This window comes from Sarcophilus harrisii, chromosome 3 (genome assembly GCF_902635505.1).
Source record: "Sarcophilus harrisii chromosome 3, mSarHar1.11, whole genome shotgun sequence".
In the NCBI taxonomy this organism is placed as follows: Eukaryota; Metazoa; Chordata; class Mammalia; order Dasyuromorphia; family Dasyuridae; genus Sarcophilus; species Sarcophilus harrisii.
This window is the reverse complement of record NC_045428.1, coordinates 43,218,119-43,238,760: the sequence shown is the minus strand read 5'-3', so window position 1 is coordinate 43,238,760 and position 20,642 is coordinate 43,218,119. Positions and strand designations below refer to the sequence as shown.

General features: G+C 37.8%; 1 protein-coding gene across 1 annotated transcript in view; it reads right to left on the bottom strand.

Moving 5' to 3' along the window:
• The window catches only part of WWTR1 (WW domain containing transcription regulator 1), a 158,569-nt gene that overhangs the window by 10,153 nt on the left and 127,774 nt on the right, over nucleotides 1-20,642 (bottom strand). The window contains exon 3 of the mRNA XM_031957784.1: nucleotides 11,634-11,839. Coding sequence (XP_031813644.1) covers nucleotides 11,634-11,839 — 206 coding nt within the window. The remainder of the gene's footprint in view (nucleotides 1-11,633; nucleotides 11,840-20,642) is intronic.

The following is a 20,642-nucleotide window of genomic DNA, read 5'->3' as shown; positions in this document are numbered from 1 at the left end:
AAAAAGCTTTTGTTAAAAAAAAAAAAAGATAATAGGCTTAATTATTCCAAAGAATATTAAACTTATTTCTCCAGGGTCATGTCCATCAGTAGGCAGTCTGCCAAGGACAAGAGCCTTTCCTGTTATGCTATCATACTTGTTGCTCCTCACACAGGATACCCCTATCTCTGTTTTAAAGTGATTTTTCCTCTAAGCCTGGAATGGTCTCCCTTCTGACTTCCTTCAAGTCTCAACACAAACCCCGCTTTCAGCAGAGGGCCTTTCTTGGTCCCTTTAGCTCCCAGTGGCTTCACAAGTTGCAAACCCATTTGGGGTTTTCTTGGCAAAGACACTGGAATGATCTGCCATTTCCTTCTCTAGCTGATTTTTACAGCTGAGGCAAACTGAGGCAAATTGCCCAGAATTACATAGATAGTAATTATCTGAGGCCAAATTTGAACTGATGAAGATGAGTCTTCCCGTTTCCAAGCCCAGTGCTCTATCTACCATCCCACTTAGCTGCCTTCTGATATTATCTTCCATCAACTCTGGATAGACTTGGTTTGTACCCTACTTAGTCACATGCCATCTCCTAGAATATGACTTTTTTTTTTTTTACTTTTTGCGAGCTTTTGCCTTTTTTTCCACTTTCCCAGTCCTTAACACAGTACCTAACATACAACAAATAATGAATAAATGTTTGTTGATCGACAATGATGCTGACAACATGTAAAAAAAAGTTCTGGAACTCAGTGTTTGTGTCTTCAGGGATCACTTATAGCTCATGGAAGGGGCTCACGTTGGAGGAGAGCCCCTCTGCGTACACTTGGGTTGGTATTCAAATTAAATTCACCCATTATATTCACCACATTGAGAATAGATGGCCTTTAGCAGCTTCCAACCAGTCTCTAAGAAACAGAGGGCTAGACTCAAGAGAAATGGATGACCTAGACGCAATCCTAACTCTGGCACATAATAGCTGTGGGAGCATTAAACTTTTTCTGGACACCAAGTGGTCTGTAAAATGGAAGTACCAATATTTGAAATACCTACTTCACAATTGTTGTGAAATCCCAATTAGATTAGGTTTTCTCAACAAGGGTCATTTCCATGTTAGCTATGATTATTGCTTCTGTAAAAGAATGGGACATAGCCTATGACATCAATTCTTATTACCTAATAACTTGAATTATAGACAAAAGTTTAACTCTTACTAATGAAATGTTCACAATTTTCCAAGATATAGTTTTAAAATTTAGTAATTCTCTCTCTAAATAATTTCAATTTCAATTTGTGTACAGGTATCAAAAGGGTCCAAAATTGAATAAGAGAAGGAGAGTGGTTTGGGGAATCTCTCAACAACCCTAGCTGCTCCATTATTTCTTTTAATCAATATTTTTTCCAGTGATACAAAATCCTGAATGAGACAGGGAGAGGCTTCCAAGGCAAACAATTTCTTATCAAGGAAATGTACAACCAGATAGAGGTTATCTGACAATGTCTTTCACTCTTGGTATATGGTAATAGGCAAACCATTAAAATGGGGCATGAATTTTCATAGAATATTAAAAGAACTACAAGAAAGCTGGCAGCACAATTTGTAGATTGTGTTCCACTGATTTATAGGAAGACATGGACAAAGCTTACACAAATTAAGAAGTCATGGATTGGTTGTGAGCTGAACAGTGGGAAGGCATACCTATATTTATGAAAATGCTGCCCAATTCTAGTGACCATTTTCCATTAGTAGAATTTTGATAATCAAATTAAATCCATTTTCAAAGAACCTGAACATAATGGCAGATTACCCAATTGTAACTTTCAGAAGTTAAGTGAACTTGGGAAAGTCATTTCTCATTTCTAGGCCTCAATTTTCTCATCTCAAAAAATGGTTTTGAGCTGATTATTTTTAAGGGCATTTCAACACCTACATCCTAAAGAAAACTGTATTTAACAAGGCTTTTAAATGAATTTTCAGAAGAAAATGCTGCCTCTTTTCCTTTCTTGCCCCCAGCGTAATTGTATTCCTCAATGCTTAGTCATATTGTGCGCCAGCTGAAGGCATTAAGCTAAATGGTCTCAAAGGTCCTTTCTAGCTCTTGACACTCTCTGGTAGTAAAATTGGCTGCCTGGTCAGGTCTGAAATTCAGTAATAGCAACAGGTTTTCTATTCAACTTCTCAACTGTTTAACTCCATGATACTCACTTTGGGAATTCAGCAACTTGTCTACTTTCAAAACATAGTTGCTTGTTACGGAATAATCCTCTCTGAAAATATGATAGAAGGAATTCTAACTCATTTTCCAGATTTTGGTCTTTACTATTCTGCTTTACTCAGAAATGTCACTCGACTTAAAATCTTATCTCCTCATAAATTGAAAAATGAAAAAGAAATGCCAAAAAGAAATTTCCCTTTTCACCATTTCATTTATAGGTATAATGACTTCTGCTCTTTCTCAAATGAACTGTATTAACACAATAATTAACATTTACAATGTTCTATATACATTATCTAATTTAGTCCTCATAACCACTCTATGGTTTTGAGATTATTATTCAGTCATTTCAGCAGTGTCTGACTCTTCGTCATCCCTTTTGAGGTTTTCTTGGCTATTGGAGATATTGGAGTGGCTTGCCATTTTCTTTTTCAGCTCACTTTATTGATGGGGAAACTGAGGCAAACAGGGTTAGGTGACTTGTCCAGGGTCACATAGCTCGTATGTATCTGGGGCCAGATTTGAACTCATGAACATGAGTCTTCTTGATTCCATGCCCAGTGCCACCTAGATAAGAAAACTGAGGTAGGGAGACTTTAAATAACTTGCCACATGGTCACTTAACTAATAAGCATCAGAGACAAGATTTGAACTAAGAGCTCTCCTTACTCCTAGTTTCTTTCTCTCATATCACACTGACTGTCCCCCAATCCTTCCCCACAAAAAAGAAGGAAAAAGACCCAACTCTGACACTGTGGAATAAACAGTAATTTCAACTCAAGGAGGCTTACACATCATCCAAGTTAATCTTCTCATTTTATAGATGAATAAATTGAGGTCCAGAGAAGTGAAATGATTTTTGCAATTGCACAACTGGTCATAGAACACTAGACTGGACAAGGGCTTAGAGATCAAAGTCCAATGTCTTCCTTTTATACTAGAGTCAGTGGCAAAGCTGAAACTAGACTGCACATCTCCTGTTCCCCAAACTCAGTGCTCTTTCCAGTTCAACAAGCCCATAAACTTTAGCTTCGCAGTATAAGCTACAATAACATTTTTCCTTCCCTGGCTTATGTATTCTCAATATTCCTTTAATCCTTACCAAAAAATTCCAAACTTTTTGGTCAGTTGCACAATCTGGATAAATTTTGAATAATTTATACTTAACTTTGACATACAGGCTTCTTTTTATTTAAATACATTTTAGTGAGCCAGAGGAGGGGATTAATCCCTCAAAAATAGAATCTCAAACTACATTAATAGAAACATAGCTTCCAGAACAAAGGAGGTCACAGTCTTCCTGAATTCTGCTATCAGAACATATCTAGAATGTGGTGTCCAATTCTGGCTACTACATTTCAGAATGGATATCGACAAATTCTAGAGCAGGTGTTCTGACATTTTTGTTTGTCATAGATTACCTTTGGTGGAGCCTATGGACTCCTTTCCAGAATGAGATTTTTAAAACTGGATAAAATAAAATATAAGATACCATCAAAGACTTAGTGCCAATAATTTTTTTTTTTTAATTCAGAGAAAACCTCTAGTTAAGAACCTTTGTTCTTTTCTCTGTTCGAGTATAAGTTTCATCAAGGCAGGGACTGTCTCTTTGCTCTTTTTGTATCCTCAAGGCTCAGCACAGTTCCTGGCACTTAGTAAATACTTAAGAAATGTTGATTGCTTGCTTGCTTGGGCATATGGAATTATATGCCTGAGGAATTGCTGGAAGAACTGTGACTCACCTGCATTTTTGATTTCCTTCACAAGCTAATTGTACAATATTTCAGAGTCTGATTCTTTTTCTACAGCAAAATAACGTTTTGGTCAGGTATACTTATTGTGTATCTAATTTATATTTTAATATATTTAACATCTACTGGTCATCCTGCCATCTGGGGGGGGGGGGGTAAGAGGTGAAAAATTGGAACAAGAGGTTTGGCAATTGTTAATGCTGTAAAGTTACCCATGTATATATCCTGTAAATAAAAGGCTATTAAATAAAAAAAAATAAAATAAAAAAAAAATAGAAAAAAAAAATAAAGGAACATAGTGTGATTATATATTAAAAAAAAAAAAAAAAAAAAGAACTGTGACTACCCTGATCCATCAATCATCATTAAGTACCTACTATGTGCCAGGTGCTGAAAAAACAAATGCAAGTAGTTCTTGCTTTCCAGAAGTTTGTCCAAAGAACAGTATGGTCACATATTGGTCCTTGCAGGATTAAAAACGAGGTCATGGGTGAGCCAGGTGGGGGACTAAAAACTGGACAGATCAGGAAAATGGAAGTGTTTCAGCTTAACTTTGAAGGAATCTAGGAAGCTGAGGCACACAAGGTTGGGTGCTAAAAGAGCAATTTATTGGGAAAAGTAATTCCTGGGTTGGGAGGCAAGACTGAACTAAATGGCCACTCATTAGTCCTAATTCTAGCAGGATACAGTTCTCTGATTATGGCCATAAGACTATATATTTAAAGCAGGAAGAGGCTTTTAATATTAACTACTCCAAATCCCCTTTTTTTTGGCAAATGAAGAAACTGAGGTCCAGTGACTTGCCTCTCCCCTCCTCCCCCATTTCTCCTTGGTAGAGTAAGCGACAACCAGAATTTGAATCCAGGCTGTCAGACTCCAAAGCCATCGCTCTTTGCACTCTGCTGTCCAGGGAAGTCACAATAGAGATTCACAAGATTTTGGAAAGCTGCCTAGTTTCTCCATAATGCCGCCTTGTTGAACTTCTTGCTCTTTTTTTCCAAGCTAAAAGTGGAGAGCACCATGTCTCAGACTCTAGCAATGGATAAACCCAAACATCCCTTTTAAGGGGGGGGGTAATAGGCAAACCATTAAAGTCTGTCTAGTTTACTACACCTTTCCTGGAGGTGGTTAATGATGTGGCTGATTGTTTTCTTAAAGGGCATTCCTGTTAGCTCAGGGTTGGGGATGGTGGGGGAAAGAGGAAGTAAGGGGACAGGGGTGGACGCTAAATCCCAATAACAAAATAGAGGTTGTCTCAGGATTAAAACCTCAACCCTTCTGCTCTTCCAACTTGCTGGTGAGTCTTCCTGTGGAATAAGTAAATAAAGGAGGGGAGAAAATAAACTGCAGTTGAAAGTCAAGCAGCCTGTCGTGACCAGGGATCCTGGATTGGGGTCCCAGCAGCCCTTGCGATGTCTTTGGCTAGAGAAGTGCCTCCTGCTGCCTGGCTCATGTGAGCTTTGGCACGGACTTCAAAGGGAACCCAATGATAATAAGTTTTTCAGAGGGTCCTGTGCTGTCAGTACGAGCGTTGGAGGAAAAGATCCGAAAAATGGGATGCTGCATTGTTTTAATTAACAAGGGTGGGGTAAGTGGAAACAAATGAAAAAATAAAGGCAATATTTTGAAATCCTGAGTCTCGAAGTGGTTCTTCCTTTGTGGAGAATGCGCAGTCCCTGCCAAAAAAACTTTAAAAGACTTCATACGTCGCAGGACGCTAAATTATTCACCTTCTTTACACAACGTCCTGATGTAAATCTCTTTTTAACTTTCTGCCAAAGGAGTCCAGAAAGCCATTGTCAGAGTTCCTGGAATTTCCCTGATTTGGGAACTCTCATCGCACAAGCTCAGTCGCCAAAATGAGTTTGGACAGAAAAGGGAGAGCTCAGGCATTGCGTGAATGATAGGATTTGGGCTTCCCTCACAGTTCCTCCATATTGGGAAAGGCACCCCAGTCTAAAACAGTGCAGAAAATATTATGACTATAAAAAATAAAATTCTAAAATGGAATATTCCCACATAACCATAAATGGGAGATCAGAAATAAGGGGCAGAAATTCCAATAGACTTGTAATGGAGAGAGCCATCTGCATCCAGAGAAAGGATTATGGGACTGAGTGTGGATCACAACATAGTATTTTCACTTTTGTTGTTTTTTCTCATTTTCTCCCTTTTTGATCTGATCTTTCTTATGCAGTATGATAAATGTGAAAATATGTTTAGAAGAATTGCACATATTTAACATATATTGGATTACGTGCTGTCTAGGGGATGGAGGGAGAGGGGATATGGAACATAAAGTTTTGCAAGGGGCAAGGTTGAAAACTATCTCTACATGTATTTTTAAAAATTAAAAAATAACTTATTAAAAAAAAAAATAAAGAAGGAGCAGAGATGGCTGTCTGATGTCTCAAGTCTGAATCATGGGTGAGCCTCATTTTTCACACATTCAACTTCATTCAAACCTGTCAAAAATGGCTCCAGAAAGACACGGCTGCTCATTACATCCCCATAACAGCAGGAAAACAAAATCAGAGCACTTTTGACACTGTAAATGCTTCCTGGGATTACAAGTTTCCACTTGATTAGCCCCCCCAAGTGTGAAGTTTTAGATCTTGTCATTTCAGTTTCATACGGAGAAGAAGGAAGCGGAGGGGGAACAGGACTGAGATGGAATTAAATGACTGACACTCTTTAACCTCTCTCTCAAGGAAAAAAAAAAAAAGAAGCTGCCCTTCTGATCAGATATAAGCCAGGCCCCGAAGGATCCCCGAAACCAGACTTGCTCACGCCTGGGCGTGCCCCTCCAGCAGAGCAGCTGCAAAGTTTGAGCTGACGGGCTCTAAGGAGATTTGTGAGGGAGGCCAGCCAAGAGAATTCCACTGACTTTCACCCAAACCCTCTGCCTCTTTCCTGTTGCTTAGCAACCCCACTGCACACTTACTCAGCATTTTCTTTGATTTTGGTCCTCAGACAAGTGGCAAGAGGGCAATGGGGGAGTAAGGGACTGGGAGGGGGCAATTCCACAAGATGTGAATGCTCCCATAAGCGACCACGAAAGCTGCAGGGAAGGGTTAGTTTGGGGAATAATAACATGTCTGAAAAATGAAACCTAGGGAAGGTGGATAGGAAGGAGGAGGGGACTTAAGGGGATTTCTTCACTCCATCACAATTCAGGCCTTGGTTTTACAACACTTAGACTAGAGTGAAAGGTTTTCATGGAGACCTTTATTTTTGTTTAAAGTCTAAACTGTAGGGGCAGCTAGATGATCTTGGATTCAGGAGGACTCGAATTCAAATCTGGCCTCAGACATATAACACTTCCTAGCTGTGTGACGCTGGGCAATTCACTTAACCCCTAATTGCCTCAAAAAAAACAAAAACAAAAACAAAAACAAAAAAACCCTAAACTGTGATTCCAGAGAAGGCCAGAGAAATGAGACGTCTTCCTTTTTTCTCCATGCAGAGCTTTATTAAGTACTTAGTATTTGCCAAGAACTATGCTAAGCACTGAAAATACAAAGAAAAATAAAACAAAAAACAACAACAAAAAAGCAAACAAAAATCCTGGTCCTCAAAGAGTTCCCGTTCTAATGGAGGAAACAACATGTAAGATAAGGTGGAATAGCAGCCTTCATAGAAGGCTTTGACATTTGAAAAGTACTTCACACATTTCTTTCATTTGGCCTACCCAATGTCCCTGGGATAAAGGTGCTATTATACCCCCTTCCTTCAGATGAGGAAACTGAGACCGAGATAGTTTAGATGAATTCTCCAGGGTCACACAGTTGGATACAGTGTCTAAGGCAAGACTCCAAACCCACCACTTTAACCACTGTACCACTTAGCAGCCTTGAGACATAGACAGAGGATGATTGATAGATGTGTGTATTATAATTCTGTTCTATTCTCTACAACTTAGAGTCCGCCTGGCCAAGTTTGTTCTAGGTCTAATCTTATATGTATGTGTATATATACACACAGACACATGTACATGCGTATATACACTCATATACTTGTATTATCGATGATCTATATCAATATATATCATATTGGTGCACTGTGCATTTATGTGTGTGTACATACATATGTGTATATGTACTTATTCCTATATATATTACATATACATACATCATGTGTGTACTATAACATAGATCATTACACATGTGTGTAAAATATATTTGTAAGCATGTGTGTGTGTGTATTTTATGCTCCATGTAGTAAGGAGAAAATGTACTTCAAGGGCAGTTAAGTGGTACAATGGAGAGACAGCCCTGGTCCCTGCCTCAGATACATCTTAGCTGTGTGACCCTGGTCAAGTCACTTAACACTATTTGCCTCAGTTTCCTCATCTATAAAATGAGCCACAGAAGGAAATGGCAAACCACTCCACTCTTTGTCAAAAAAAAAAAAATTTTGGATCACAAAGAATTGGACATGACTGAAAAAATGCTGAACAACAGGTCTATTGTAGGGGTCAGCGTGCCTTTCCTACCCCTCCTTTTACTCCAAATTGCACTGCACCAGCAGATAGCCAGCTGCTAGAAAAACTTCTCTGGGCAGATGTGGACATTGATTTGAAGGAGACAGGAAGAGGCAAATAATGGGGAAGAAGATCAGCTCAGAACTCCCAAGAGACGTGGCAGCTTTGGCCACTCGGAGAGCCAGGATTCTAGGAGTGTGTTCCTAACTCCCACTTAGTGACTCCATAATGGGAAGACAAACATTGCGGGAACTTGGTGACTTCTCTGTAACATGAATTTAAAAACTGGACTTTAGTTCAAAGTAGCAAACAGAAAAAAATAAATTGATTTTTCACCTCACTCCATTTAAGTGTACTTTTTTCCTCTTCCCCTTCCTAAGCCCCACCACCACCAAAAGAGACTATCAGAATTTTTAGAAATATTGTTGTATAGAGAGAAGAAGATGGAGGAGGGAAGAAGAGAGGGTAGAGGAGGAAAGGGAAGAAAGAGAAAGGGGAGGTCTGTTCAGCTTTGCTAACTCATATCAGGTATGAGAAGAATCTAATGTATGAGTTTCCTCACATGGGCAATAAAAGTGGCAAATAGATACACCATTCTTTTCAGTGTGCTCCACATCCATAAAGCTAAAAAATAATTCCAAATATTTACTCAAATTGAAAAAAATTGTAAAGCCATATCCTGCCAAGAAACATGAGACTATTGCTAAAAGCAGTTTGAACAAATGTTGCCCTGAAATAACCACATAAGTTCGGGCACAAGTCATATACAAAGGCAAGAGGCCAGAACTATAACCAGGGTGGAGCGATGGGATTTTGTACCAGTGCACTAAATTTAGAGAACTTGACTTAAAGGGTGTTGGGTCTTTCTGTAGCTTTAAATAGCAGAATTTAGTATCTAAGAGATAAGAACAATTGAACTAGGAAGTTACCAGATGACTTCAAATTGGATGCCTTTCTCCTTCATATCTGCTTACTTCTTCCCCTTTCCTCTGATCTTACACAACCTCATCTTAATCTGTGTCCAATTCAGAAACCCTTCGTGTGGCTTGCTCTGGGAATGGTTTGTGATACCTGACCTGGGCAGCAAAAGGAGTGGGAGTAGGAGTAGGAGTAGGAGTAATGGTGGTAGTAGTAGTAGTAACAGTAGTAGTAGTAGTAGTGGTAGTAGTAGTAGTAGTAATAGTAGTAGTAGTAGTAATGGTAGTAGTAGTGGTAGTAGTAGTAATAGCGGTAGCAGAAGTAATAGTAGTAGTAGTAGCAGTAGTGGTAGTAGTAGTAGTAATGGTAGTAGTAGTAGTAATGGTAGTAGTAGTAGTAGTAATAGGAGCAGTAGTAGTAGTAATAGTGGTAGTAATAGGAGCAGTAGTAGTAATGGTAGTATAGTAGTAATGATAGTAGTAGTAGTAGTAATGGTGGTAGTAGTAGTAATAATAGTAGTGGTAGTAGTAGTAGTAATGATAGTAATAGTAGTAGTAATAGCAATGGTGGCAGTAGTAGGAGCAGGAGGAGGAGGAATAGTAATGGGGGTAGTAGTGTTTTTGGTGGTAGTGATGGTGATAGTAGTAATAGTACTAGTGGTGGTAGTAGTGGCACTAATGATAGTAGTAGTAGTAGTAACAGAAGTAATTGAAGTGATAGTAGCAATAGTAATGGTGGTAGGGCTGATAGTAAGAGGGGGTGATAGTAATAGCAGCAGAAGAGTTAGTAATAGTAGTGCTGGTGGTAATAATGTCAGCAGTAGTGATAGCAGCAATAGCAACAGTAACAGTAATGGAATTTTACAAAGTGCTTTCAGGGTGCAAAGTTCTTGATGTACTATTTCATTTGCCCCTCCCAACAGCCCTAAGATGCGGGTGCTATCATTTTTTTCATTTAACAGATGAGGAAACTGAGGCAGAGTGAGTTAAGAACTTGTCCAAGGTCACCCATCCAATAAACATCTGACATGTTCCCTTTCCCAAGTCCAGTACCCCACCCTGTGCCCTCAAGTACATTTACAACAATTTCAGGATCTGATTTCATGAGGGGCACTTTAATTAAGACAAAATTCTTCCCCTTAGATTTGGGGGACAATTTCTGCTGCATAAATCACACTGCTTCTCTGTTGGTCTCATTTTCTGAGCCCAGTTACTTCAATACAACATTTCCCCAACAATTCCATTGCAAAAAAAAAAAAAAAAAAAAAAAAGGAAAGAAAAGAAATGACCTAAATCCCCAAATCACATCATATATACAATTTATGGGCTAGAATTTATATCTTTAGGGAAGCAGGCTATTTATTTTTTCTAAGGAAGCTGACAGAAAATTTCCAGACAGCAGTCATAACTGAAAAAATAACCACATATTCCCTAACAAAAGAAGGAAAATGTGTTCTTTCAGTAGTCTGTTAAAACTGTTTATTTCCTTAAGCCATCCAAAGGAAGCTACCCATCTCTCTTATCCCATGAGTCACCATGCTAAGTTTAAAGCATTAGGATAGTAAATTGAAACTTTCCTCCCAAACTATAGCCAATAAAATTCATGAGACATGCAAACTGGTTAAATTAGCTTTGTAATATTTAAACTTTTAAAAAGATCCTATAATTGCCCAAGCTCATAGCGACATGCCTAGCCACTTTCTCTGGGCCTTCACCAATTACTCCTGAGAGAGTTGGAGAGGTGGGCAGGAAAGGGGCCTGCCGTGAGGGACACCAGAAAGCCAGAAGTCTGCCGGCAGAGGCAGGTATGAGGGTGAAGGAGAGCTGGGAATTTTAAGATCCACTCAGGTCTGTCCCAATAATTCTGCTCTTCCTAATTAGCCAACCACAAAAAGAAAGAGTCTCTGCTTGGAAGTAGGGAGGAGTCCATTTATGGCAAAGTTGTCAAGGAAGCATTTTGGAGTAAGAATCTACGCAGAACAAACCTCTTTTCCCTCTTTTCCCCCAACCTCATTCTCTTCCCTGCCTTTTTCTCTTAGACTCACATCCATTCTTCTATTCTTCTCTCATCTTATTTGTTTCCCTTCTTCTCTTCTTTCCTTAAGACTACCAACAGTACACACAACTGATATAGGAACCAATATACGCACTGATATATCCAACACCTTCTCATCTCTGGGGAAAGATTGGAACCCTTGGAGTTTTAAGCACCAGGGCTTAAAACAAGGCTCATGGCTCTGGTTCAGAGGAAGTCTCCTGTCTGACAGATTAAAAGTGGGGTGATTACCTGTCTCAAGAGTTCCTCCTGGCGCATACGGATTCTTTCTCTTTCCATCTGGATCCGCTGGAGGCGTAATTTCTGCTGCTGCTGTTGCTGAGTGGTCAGGGCATTGGGCAAATTCATCAAGCCAGCCTGTGGGTTTTGGGCTGGGTGGTTCTGCTGGGACAGAGTAGTGTTGGATGCCATTTGCTGCTGGTGCTGGTGGTTCATCACTGAAGGGGAGGAAATACGAAGATTGTTAATGAGAAACTTATAAGCTTGGAGGGAGTGCATCAGACTCTTGCCATCTTTATGGAGAATAATAATAATAACTAACAACAATAAATATAGCAGCTATTATTCATGGAGTGCTTTTCAAATATTATCTCATTGGATCCTTGCAACATTCCTGGGGGTAGGTATTATTACTCTCATCCCATTGATAGATGAGGAAATTAAGGCAAATTAAGATTAAATGATTGACCCAGAGTCAACCAGTTAGCATGTGATTAAGGTTGGAACTGAACTCAATTCTTGCCAACAAAACCGGCACTCTACCCATTGTTCTACCTAGCTGTGCACTGATGGCCATGGAGAGAACTATGAAAATATATTCTTTTGGGGAAACAAAGGGTTCTCTTTATCACAAGCACTTTAATAAATGTGTGTTATGGGTAGTACTGATGACAAAAAGAATTCCAAGTTCATTTAAGTATAGAAATTATATTTTGCAAGTAAACATTTTAGTGGATAATTAAATAAGGATTACTTTGTCTTTTTATAGTGGATGTCTTGCTTAACCACTGGAGAGAAGATAAAGAACAGTCTATCTTCCCATCCCTTTGCTTCTGAGAAAGAAACAGAGCCAAGAAAAACGTGGCATTATTTGACCAGCACATCTAGCAGTTACTGAAAAAAGAAAATCAGATGTTTGCTCTTCTTCGCATCACAGTTTCTCAACGTTATATCATCTGAAAACATAGCAGAAAGATTTCTGACTCTAAAATCAAAGGAATTGCAAAATCAAATTCCACCTCTGAAACTCCTACTTCCCCGCATGATCTTGGTCAAGTCATTTAGTCACCGAGTCTTGGAACTGAAATTGAAGGGGTTGGGCTAGATAGCCTCTTTTGTCCCTTCTAGCTCTGGATATGGGGTTCACAGGGTTATAGATTTAGGAAAAAACCTCAGAAGCCATTGAGTCATATGATTGCAGACTAAGAGAGAAAAGGAAACTGAAAGGTCATAAGACTGACCTCATTCTTTTTGTATCTGGGCAAACTGAGTCCCCAAGAAGGTAAATTCAAAGGATTATAAATTTATGAAGAAACCTCAGAAGTCATTGTAACTTTTTGTAACTGGGCAAACTGAGTCCCCAAGAAGGTAAGTGATTTGTTCATTGTCACAGAGCTAATAAATGTCAGGGGTGAGACTTGAACCCAGGACATTCTGCCCCGATCTATATCAATCACTTCTATTTCAAAAGGCAAGATCCCTGTATTGAAACCAAAGTTACATAAAGCCACTGAAATGAACCCTGTTTCCACCTGCTGTCAGATAAGTGAGTCTTCACTTGAAGCACTATAAAATAACAAACAAGCAAAGCTTCCAACTAGCATGTACTTTATATACAGTAGGTGCTTTATAAGTGCTTCTTGAATTAAGTTAAGCTGTAGTAATAAAATAGAAGAGCTAATGAACTGATCAATCATGCTAGAGATGAAAGGGATCAACCTCTTCACTGTACAGATGAAGCACTCAACACTCCAAGAAATCAAATGACTGGACCAAGTCAATAAGCACCAGAGACAGGATTTGAACCCAGAATCTCTGACTCCAGAGTTAATGCTTTTTTCTACTCCATAATTCCTGATAACTAGAATTCACTTTAATTCATGCAAGAATCGGGGAAAGAAGGGCGCATAACCAAAACCAAGTGACTTCCCATCTTTTTTCTTTTGAGGGGGGCATTTATTTAAATGGGAACAAATGATTCTGATTGTTTTTCCCACATAATTTCCACAAAGGTGGCCCAAAAAGATACACATTTATGTTTAAATGAGGTGACCTTGTACGATTAGCACTAATTTGCTATCTTCCATTGCAATTCAGCTCTTTGCTTCTTTAGAATCCCTGCCTGAGAGAAAGAAAACTTTTTAGACTACTTTAAAATGTGATTTTATAGCACAGACTCTTTTCAGCAAAGGAAGAGATGGCCTCAACTTAGGTCTTTTACTGAAGGAGAGCAGGGAGCCATCCCCAGAAATCTTTCCAGTTCCATACTCCGGGTGTAAACCTGGTTTACACACACCAAGAATGCGTCCTGTTACTGAACTCTCGGAGGCAACCAGATCCTCCTCAGCAGATTTTATTAATGTCTGAAACCTTATCTGGGGGAGTCTCAAACTGGGAAGAAAACTCTTGAAGGACCACACCCTTGCTGGAACATTCAAAGCACTCTGTTCTCAAAGGGAGCTCTCCAGGGAGGGAGGGAGGGTGGATCGAGGGAACAGGCTTTTTCCAATTAAAGTTAGATTCAACCCACTCAAAGCTCAGCATGTCTGCTGGCCAGCGGAAATAGAGGTCAAAAGATAGCAGTGCTTGAACAAAGGCATTATTTTAAAAAAGCAATGGTGGCACTTTTTGTAGGAGCAAGGAAGTAGAGACAAAGGAGATGCTTATTATCCATTGGGAAATGCCTCAACAAGTTGTGATACATGAATGGAGTAGAGTGTAACTATATTGTAACAAAGAAGCATAGGAAAACTTAGGTGAACTGATGTAAAGTAAAATAAGCAGAACCAGAAAAACGGCATGACAATGTAAATGAAAAAAATATGTACATATCTAAGCAGCTAGCTGGCACAATGGATAGAGCACGTGACTCAGAAACCACCTGCCTCAGCCACTTTCTCTGTGATTATGGTCACTGTTTGCCTTGGTTTCCTCACCCAAAAAATGGAGGTAATAGATAATAATAAAAATCTACTTGTCAGGGTTGTCATAAGGATAAAATGAGAAAGTATTTGTAAGATACTTTGCAAATCACCTTATTTCACAAACTTTTCAGTGACACTGACCTCCTGGCTGATCCCAAAAGAAGATACTTCATCTCTCAGCTCCACACATTTTCTCTCCTGGCAATATTGTCCCTCTTCTGATTACTGATTACTGATCTCCCTGGCTTCCTTTAAATCCCAACTAGGATCTTACCTTCTAGAGAAAGCCTTCTCTAATCATTAAGATTTTTTTCAGGACCTTCACACTATTATTTCCTATTATCCTGTATATAGTTTGTTTTGTTTACATTTTGTTTGTGTGCTGTCTCCCCTATTGTATTATAATATCTAATTTATTTAACTTATTTAAACGAGGTCTTTTATCTCTCTTTGTATCCCTAGCACTTAGCACAGTGCCTGGTATATAGTACACATTTAATAAATATTTATTGAATTGAACTGAAATGCTATTATTATTATTAAATTGGATTGTGGAAAATATCTGATTGTGACCCAGATTGACAATGAAGAAGAAATGAAAAAATGTAATTCCCTCCCTCTCAGAGGAAAAGAACTCTGCATTTATTTCATTTTAAAAAAAGGCTAATCAATGACCTAGTTTCCTCTAAGGCGCAGAAATGAAATGAAATGGCTTATCCAGGATACCACTAATAAGTGTCAGATCTAAACTCAAGGACACAAGACGCTCTGGCTCTCTGTCCTTCGGAAACAGATTAAAGGAAAGAAGTAACATTTGTCCATAGACTTTTCTGGACCAAGAAATGGTAAGGAGATCACCTAGAACTATCTTCTTCTTCTACAGGTCAGAAAATTAAGACCACAAAAGAGGAAATGTCAGATATACTGATCTTGGACTACTATGGGTTTTGTAAATGAAAATCCTGCCTTATTTTAGGGTAGAGCAATACTTTAGCTTTAAATATATATATTCAGAAAGCTATTCTAAATGAAGCTAGACTGGATTATGGGCAAGCTGCCATAAACCTCCTGAGAAAAGCTAATGACCTCCTCTACACTGTTCCTTTGCCAGTCTCGGCAAAAAGAAATAACCCAAACAGAAATTGCTCCATCCCAGAAAAAATGCATCAAATCTCCAACAGAGAAGTCTTTCACTTTTCTTTCCAAGAGAATAAGAATTGATATCTCACATTTATCTTTCTTTCATTGTTGCTTTCATCGGAAGGAAAGTTGGAAGATCTCAAAATAAATTGGTCCTCCATCATTATTTTTGGAAATGAATGAGTTCATGCAACATAGATATTTATTTGATCCCTAGTTAACTTCCCAGGATAACAGAAAACAGAGAAGATATAATTCAATTCAGCAAACATTTGTTAACATAATCTACTATGTATAAAGCATTGTATTGGCAAAATCCAAAGATGGAGAAGATTGTGGTTGGTCCCAATAGTCTAGTAGGAGGGGGAACCATTATTCATCATCTTCATCACCATCGTCATTGTCGTCACTTTCTTCATCATCATCCATTACAGAGAGGTGACAATAATCAAAGGTAACAAGATATGATGAACAGAGAGTCAGCCTTGGAGACACAAATTGGCTGTCCGACTCTGAGAATGTCTCTTAACTACTCAGTATCTGTATTCAGCTAAATCTATGATTGAAGAGAATTGCTGATCTGTGTTGGTAGATTGATTTTTTTCAATCAATTTATGCCAATGAAGTCATGGAACCAGAGCAAAAGAAAAAAATAAAGAGAGATACAGAGTATGATGTGGGTTATGGATAAAAGATGTTTTCAGAGAACTATGAAATAATGGGGAAAAGATGACATTTTAATTTAGGGGACCAGAGTTCAAATCCTAACCTGTGAAACTTCGGGCAAGTCACTTAATCTCAAAGGGTCTCAGTTTTTTCCTCTATAAAGTGGTGTTTGGAGTATATGACTTCTAAAGTCTGTTCCAGTTCTAAATCCTATAAATAGAAATACGGTTCAAAAATATACTTTTTTTTCCTGTTTTTAAATAATTTATATCATATCAAGTGTTGTGTTCTTTTTTGCTTTGATATTGTCACTTGATGCCAAGTTATTCAGTAGTGCATTATTATAATTGAATAAATATAAATAATCTGTATACTACACATTCATCTCAAGGATATCGTGAGTTCTTTATTCTCTCAATTTTTATTTTTACAAGAGGATTAAATAACCCCAAGGTCCAATCTTTAGCCATTTCACAAATATATTGATCAACCAATCAATTAAGATTTACTTATTGTACCTGGCAGGCCCAGGTCACAAAGAGACCAAGCCAGAAAATGTGACTGAGTCAACGTAAACTCATCATCATACCTGAAAAAACATCAAAGAACTCAAAACTTGAATAATCCATTAATAGAGAATAGTTCACTAATAGAGGCCATGTTTGCTGAAGGAGAAACATAAGTTGGAGGCATAAGAAATAGGCTAATTCTTTCCAAATTGACACTGTTGATATTACGTTAAAGACAATCTTATTATTAAAGGGTTCAGTGGTATTAAATATGCAAAAAGAGGTGGAAAGTACAGTAAGCACACATGAGTGATTGAATGAATATACAATTTCAAGTTGGAAGGTACCCCAGAAACTATCTAGTCCAATCCCCTCAGTTTATAAATGAGAAAATTGAATTTCAGGAGTTAGGTGACTTGTGCAAGGTCAAAGAAATAGCATTTTCCACAGCTAAATTTTGGACTTAAGCCCTTTTGTTTCAAGTATATAATTCTGTATTGTTATACAACTAAGTAACAGGCCAATATTTAACATGAACACCAGAAAACACTTACTTTGGATATGAATTTTGAATAAAATTTCTTCTGTCTATAAAACTGGTTTGGTAAATTAAATTAAAAACTCACAAAATTAAAAAGGTAAGCTTTTTAAGGGTGGAGCCTTTTTTTTTTTTAGGAGTAGAGGTCTCATATGCAAATGTATAGCACAGTATATGGCACATAGTAGGAGCTTAATTCACGCTTATTGAATAGATGAATGAAGCCCTAAATCTATACGATTTACAGAATTTGATGTGATTTTAACAATCACCAAGCCCAAAGTCCTCACTTCATAGATGGATGGAAAATGTAAGGTTAAGTAATTCTAAAGTCAAATAGGACAAATCAGAACTTAGGAACCCAGGATTCCCAATTGGAATACTAACACATCGTTGGTAGTACTGTGAACTGATCCAACTATTTTGGGGAACAATTTGGAACAAGCTTCAAAGAGCTTTAAATTGTACATACCCTTTGACCCAATATTACCTACTAGGTCTCTATCCCAAAGAAATTTTTTTAAAAGAGCAACATATACAAAAATATTTAAAGCAGCTCTTTTTGTAGTAGCAAAGAATTGTCAATAGAGGGGACATCTATCAAATGAAAAATAACTAAACAAGTTGTGATACATGATTGTGATAGAATATTACTATAAGAAATGACAGAATGCTTTCAGAAAAAAAAAAAACTAGAAAACTTACACAAAGTGAAGCAAAATGAAGTGAGCAGAACCAGAACATTGTAGACAATCACAACAAGATTATGTGCCATCAACTGTGAATGACTAGCTACTCAACAATACATTGATCTAAGACAATTCTGAATGACTCACGATGAAAAGTCTACCCACCTCCAGAGAAAGAATTGAAATTTTATTTTTCTTGCCTGTTTTCTTTTACATGACTAATATGGAAATGTTTGGTTTGACTCAGGTATAACCTATATCAAACTGCTTGCCTTCTCAATGAGGGGGAAGGGAAGGGAAGGGAAGGGAGAGAGAAAATTTAAAACTTAAAATTGTTTAAATGAATGTTAAAAATTTTATATGTATTTAAGAAACAATAATATATTTTTTCATTAAAATAAAAATTCAAAAAGAGGAAAATGGAAGGGATTTCTGATTTAAACTTTGTCTCTTTGCAGGGTAAAGGGGAACAGCAGAAAGAGGGCAGTCACACATCCTTCTTGAGCCAGAAGTTTCAGACTATCAAGGAGCTAAGTGATTCAGAGTCTGCCCCAGCTGCTTTCCTGGAATGTTTGACAAATGTCCTCTTGGCCTGGAAGAGGAATAATGACTTGCTTTCCTATGTCCAATTTCTCTCTCTCTCTCTCTCTCCCCCCCCCCCCCTCCATCTCGTATTCTGTCTTAAATAGTCTTTGTTCACAAAAACCAAGCCAAATCAAGAAAATAAAACCATATGGTTAGGCTTAAGAATAAAAACCAGAATAGGCACTGAGCTACAAATGCATTTTGTCAAAAACTAATAGAGTCTGGCTCATTGGCAACTACCAGTCTCAGGGCCCTAAGCCTCTGCATCAACAGGCTCAGGATTTACCTTGCCTCTCTTCTCCAAATACTCTTCCCAAAGGAGTCAGCTGGATTCACCTGCTTGCTTATTCTTTTTCTAACTTATCCCCCCCACACCTTTTCTGCCTCTTTCTTTCTTTTCTTATGAAGTACATAGATAGATGACACCTCTCTATTCCCAGTTCTTTAAATAGGGACTCTGAGCCAATCTTTCCAATATCTTACTTCAGCCAACATGACAAAAGGTAAACTTATTGGGTGGCCAGAGATGTAGGGTCTGGCCCAGTGAATTCTGGAATGAGAATGTTTTTCATTTCCAATCTCCACTTTCTCCCCTCTAAGCACTAGGTCTATTTTCATGTCTAATAAAATAGTAAAGTTGCTTTATTTTAAGATATTTTAATTCTAAGTTTTAATAAACCTAAAAAAATCAGTATTTTCATATGCATACCACAACAGAAGAAGAAGATTCTAATGTAGACCTCATGATAAGTTTACTTTTCTGTTAAATAACAAATATTAAAATATTAAATATAATTAATTCCATATGTGACTTTCAAGTTATTCTATATTTGCCTGTGCTTCTTTCTAGTCTTCCTATTGTTCTCTTCTGTGCATATATATATATATATATGTATATATATATGTGTATATATGTATATATATGTGTATATATATATATGTATATATATATAGACACACACATATGTGCATACATATATACATGTGTACCTATATTATGTATATATGTGCATATATATAAGCTTCAATCATCCTCTTCTCTTTTTCTTTTTCCTATTCTATTTCTATATCCCTTTTCTTTTCCATTCCTCTGAAACAGAGTTTACAAAGCCAAGCTTTATACCCCAAGTAGATGTTTCAAGTATCTGTGAATTTGCTGGAATGGATATTTATTTCTTCTATTCATAAAAAACACCCCAGTGACTTAGGAAAGGGGAGCCAGAGATAACACACCTAAACATTGTTTATCCTCTGGATTGGTCTGCTGATAAGATGCTTTAAACTTTGCTAGGCTTGGACTATAGACATCAAATTCATTCTGTAGCTTTCTTATAATTTTTATAAAAGATATCTTTACAAAGAGTTTGTGCCTCAAGTGCACCGGCTTTCAAAAAGTCCAATAGAGTAGAGAGCACAGGACTTCAGAGTCAGGGAGTTTAAACACCACCTTAAATTAACTAGCAGTGTCATAATGGGCAAGTCACTAAATCTCCCTAAAACTCAGTTTTCTTATCTATTAAATAAGGAGCCTAGAGCTGATGACCCCTATGGTCTCTTTCAGTTCTAAATCCATGATCCATAATGAGGCTTCAATGTAGGAGCAGGGCTGGAAGCGGTTAGATAGCACTTCACTCTGACTTTTTTATTCTGAGAAACAAGTATCTTGAAAAACATTCATGTGACATTGCTAAATCTATTGAGCCTTATCATCACAGACACTTTCTCCAGTAAGTACAACACTCATGTCTCCCATCCAAGATACTTTCACAATGCATAAACGGCAAAACAGAAAGGGGTTCCCCAGAGACCCTCATCTCTGGAGATACTCACCAATAAGACTTCTTGCCTGTGCTTTCAATTCCATGGATAGAGTGCTTGAGAAGCCAGAATATTAACCCAAGATTTAACTTCCAAAAACCACCACCAAAAAAAGGTGCTTTAAGAGAGATGCAAAGGACTATGGGAATTCT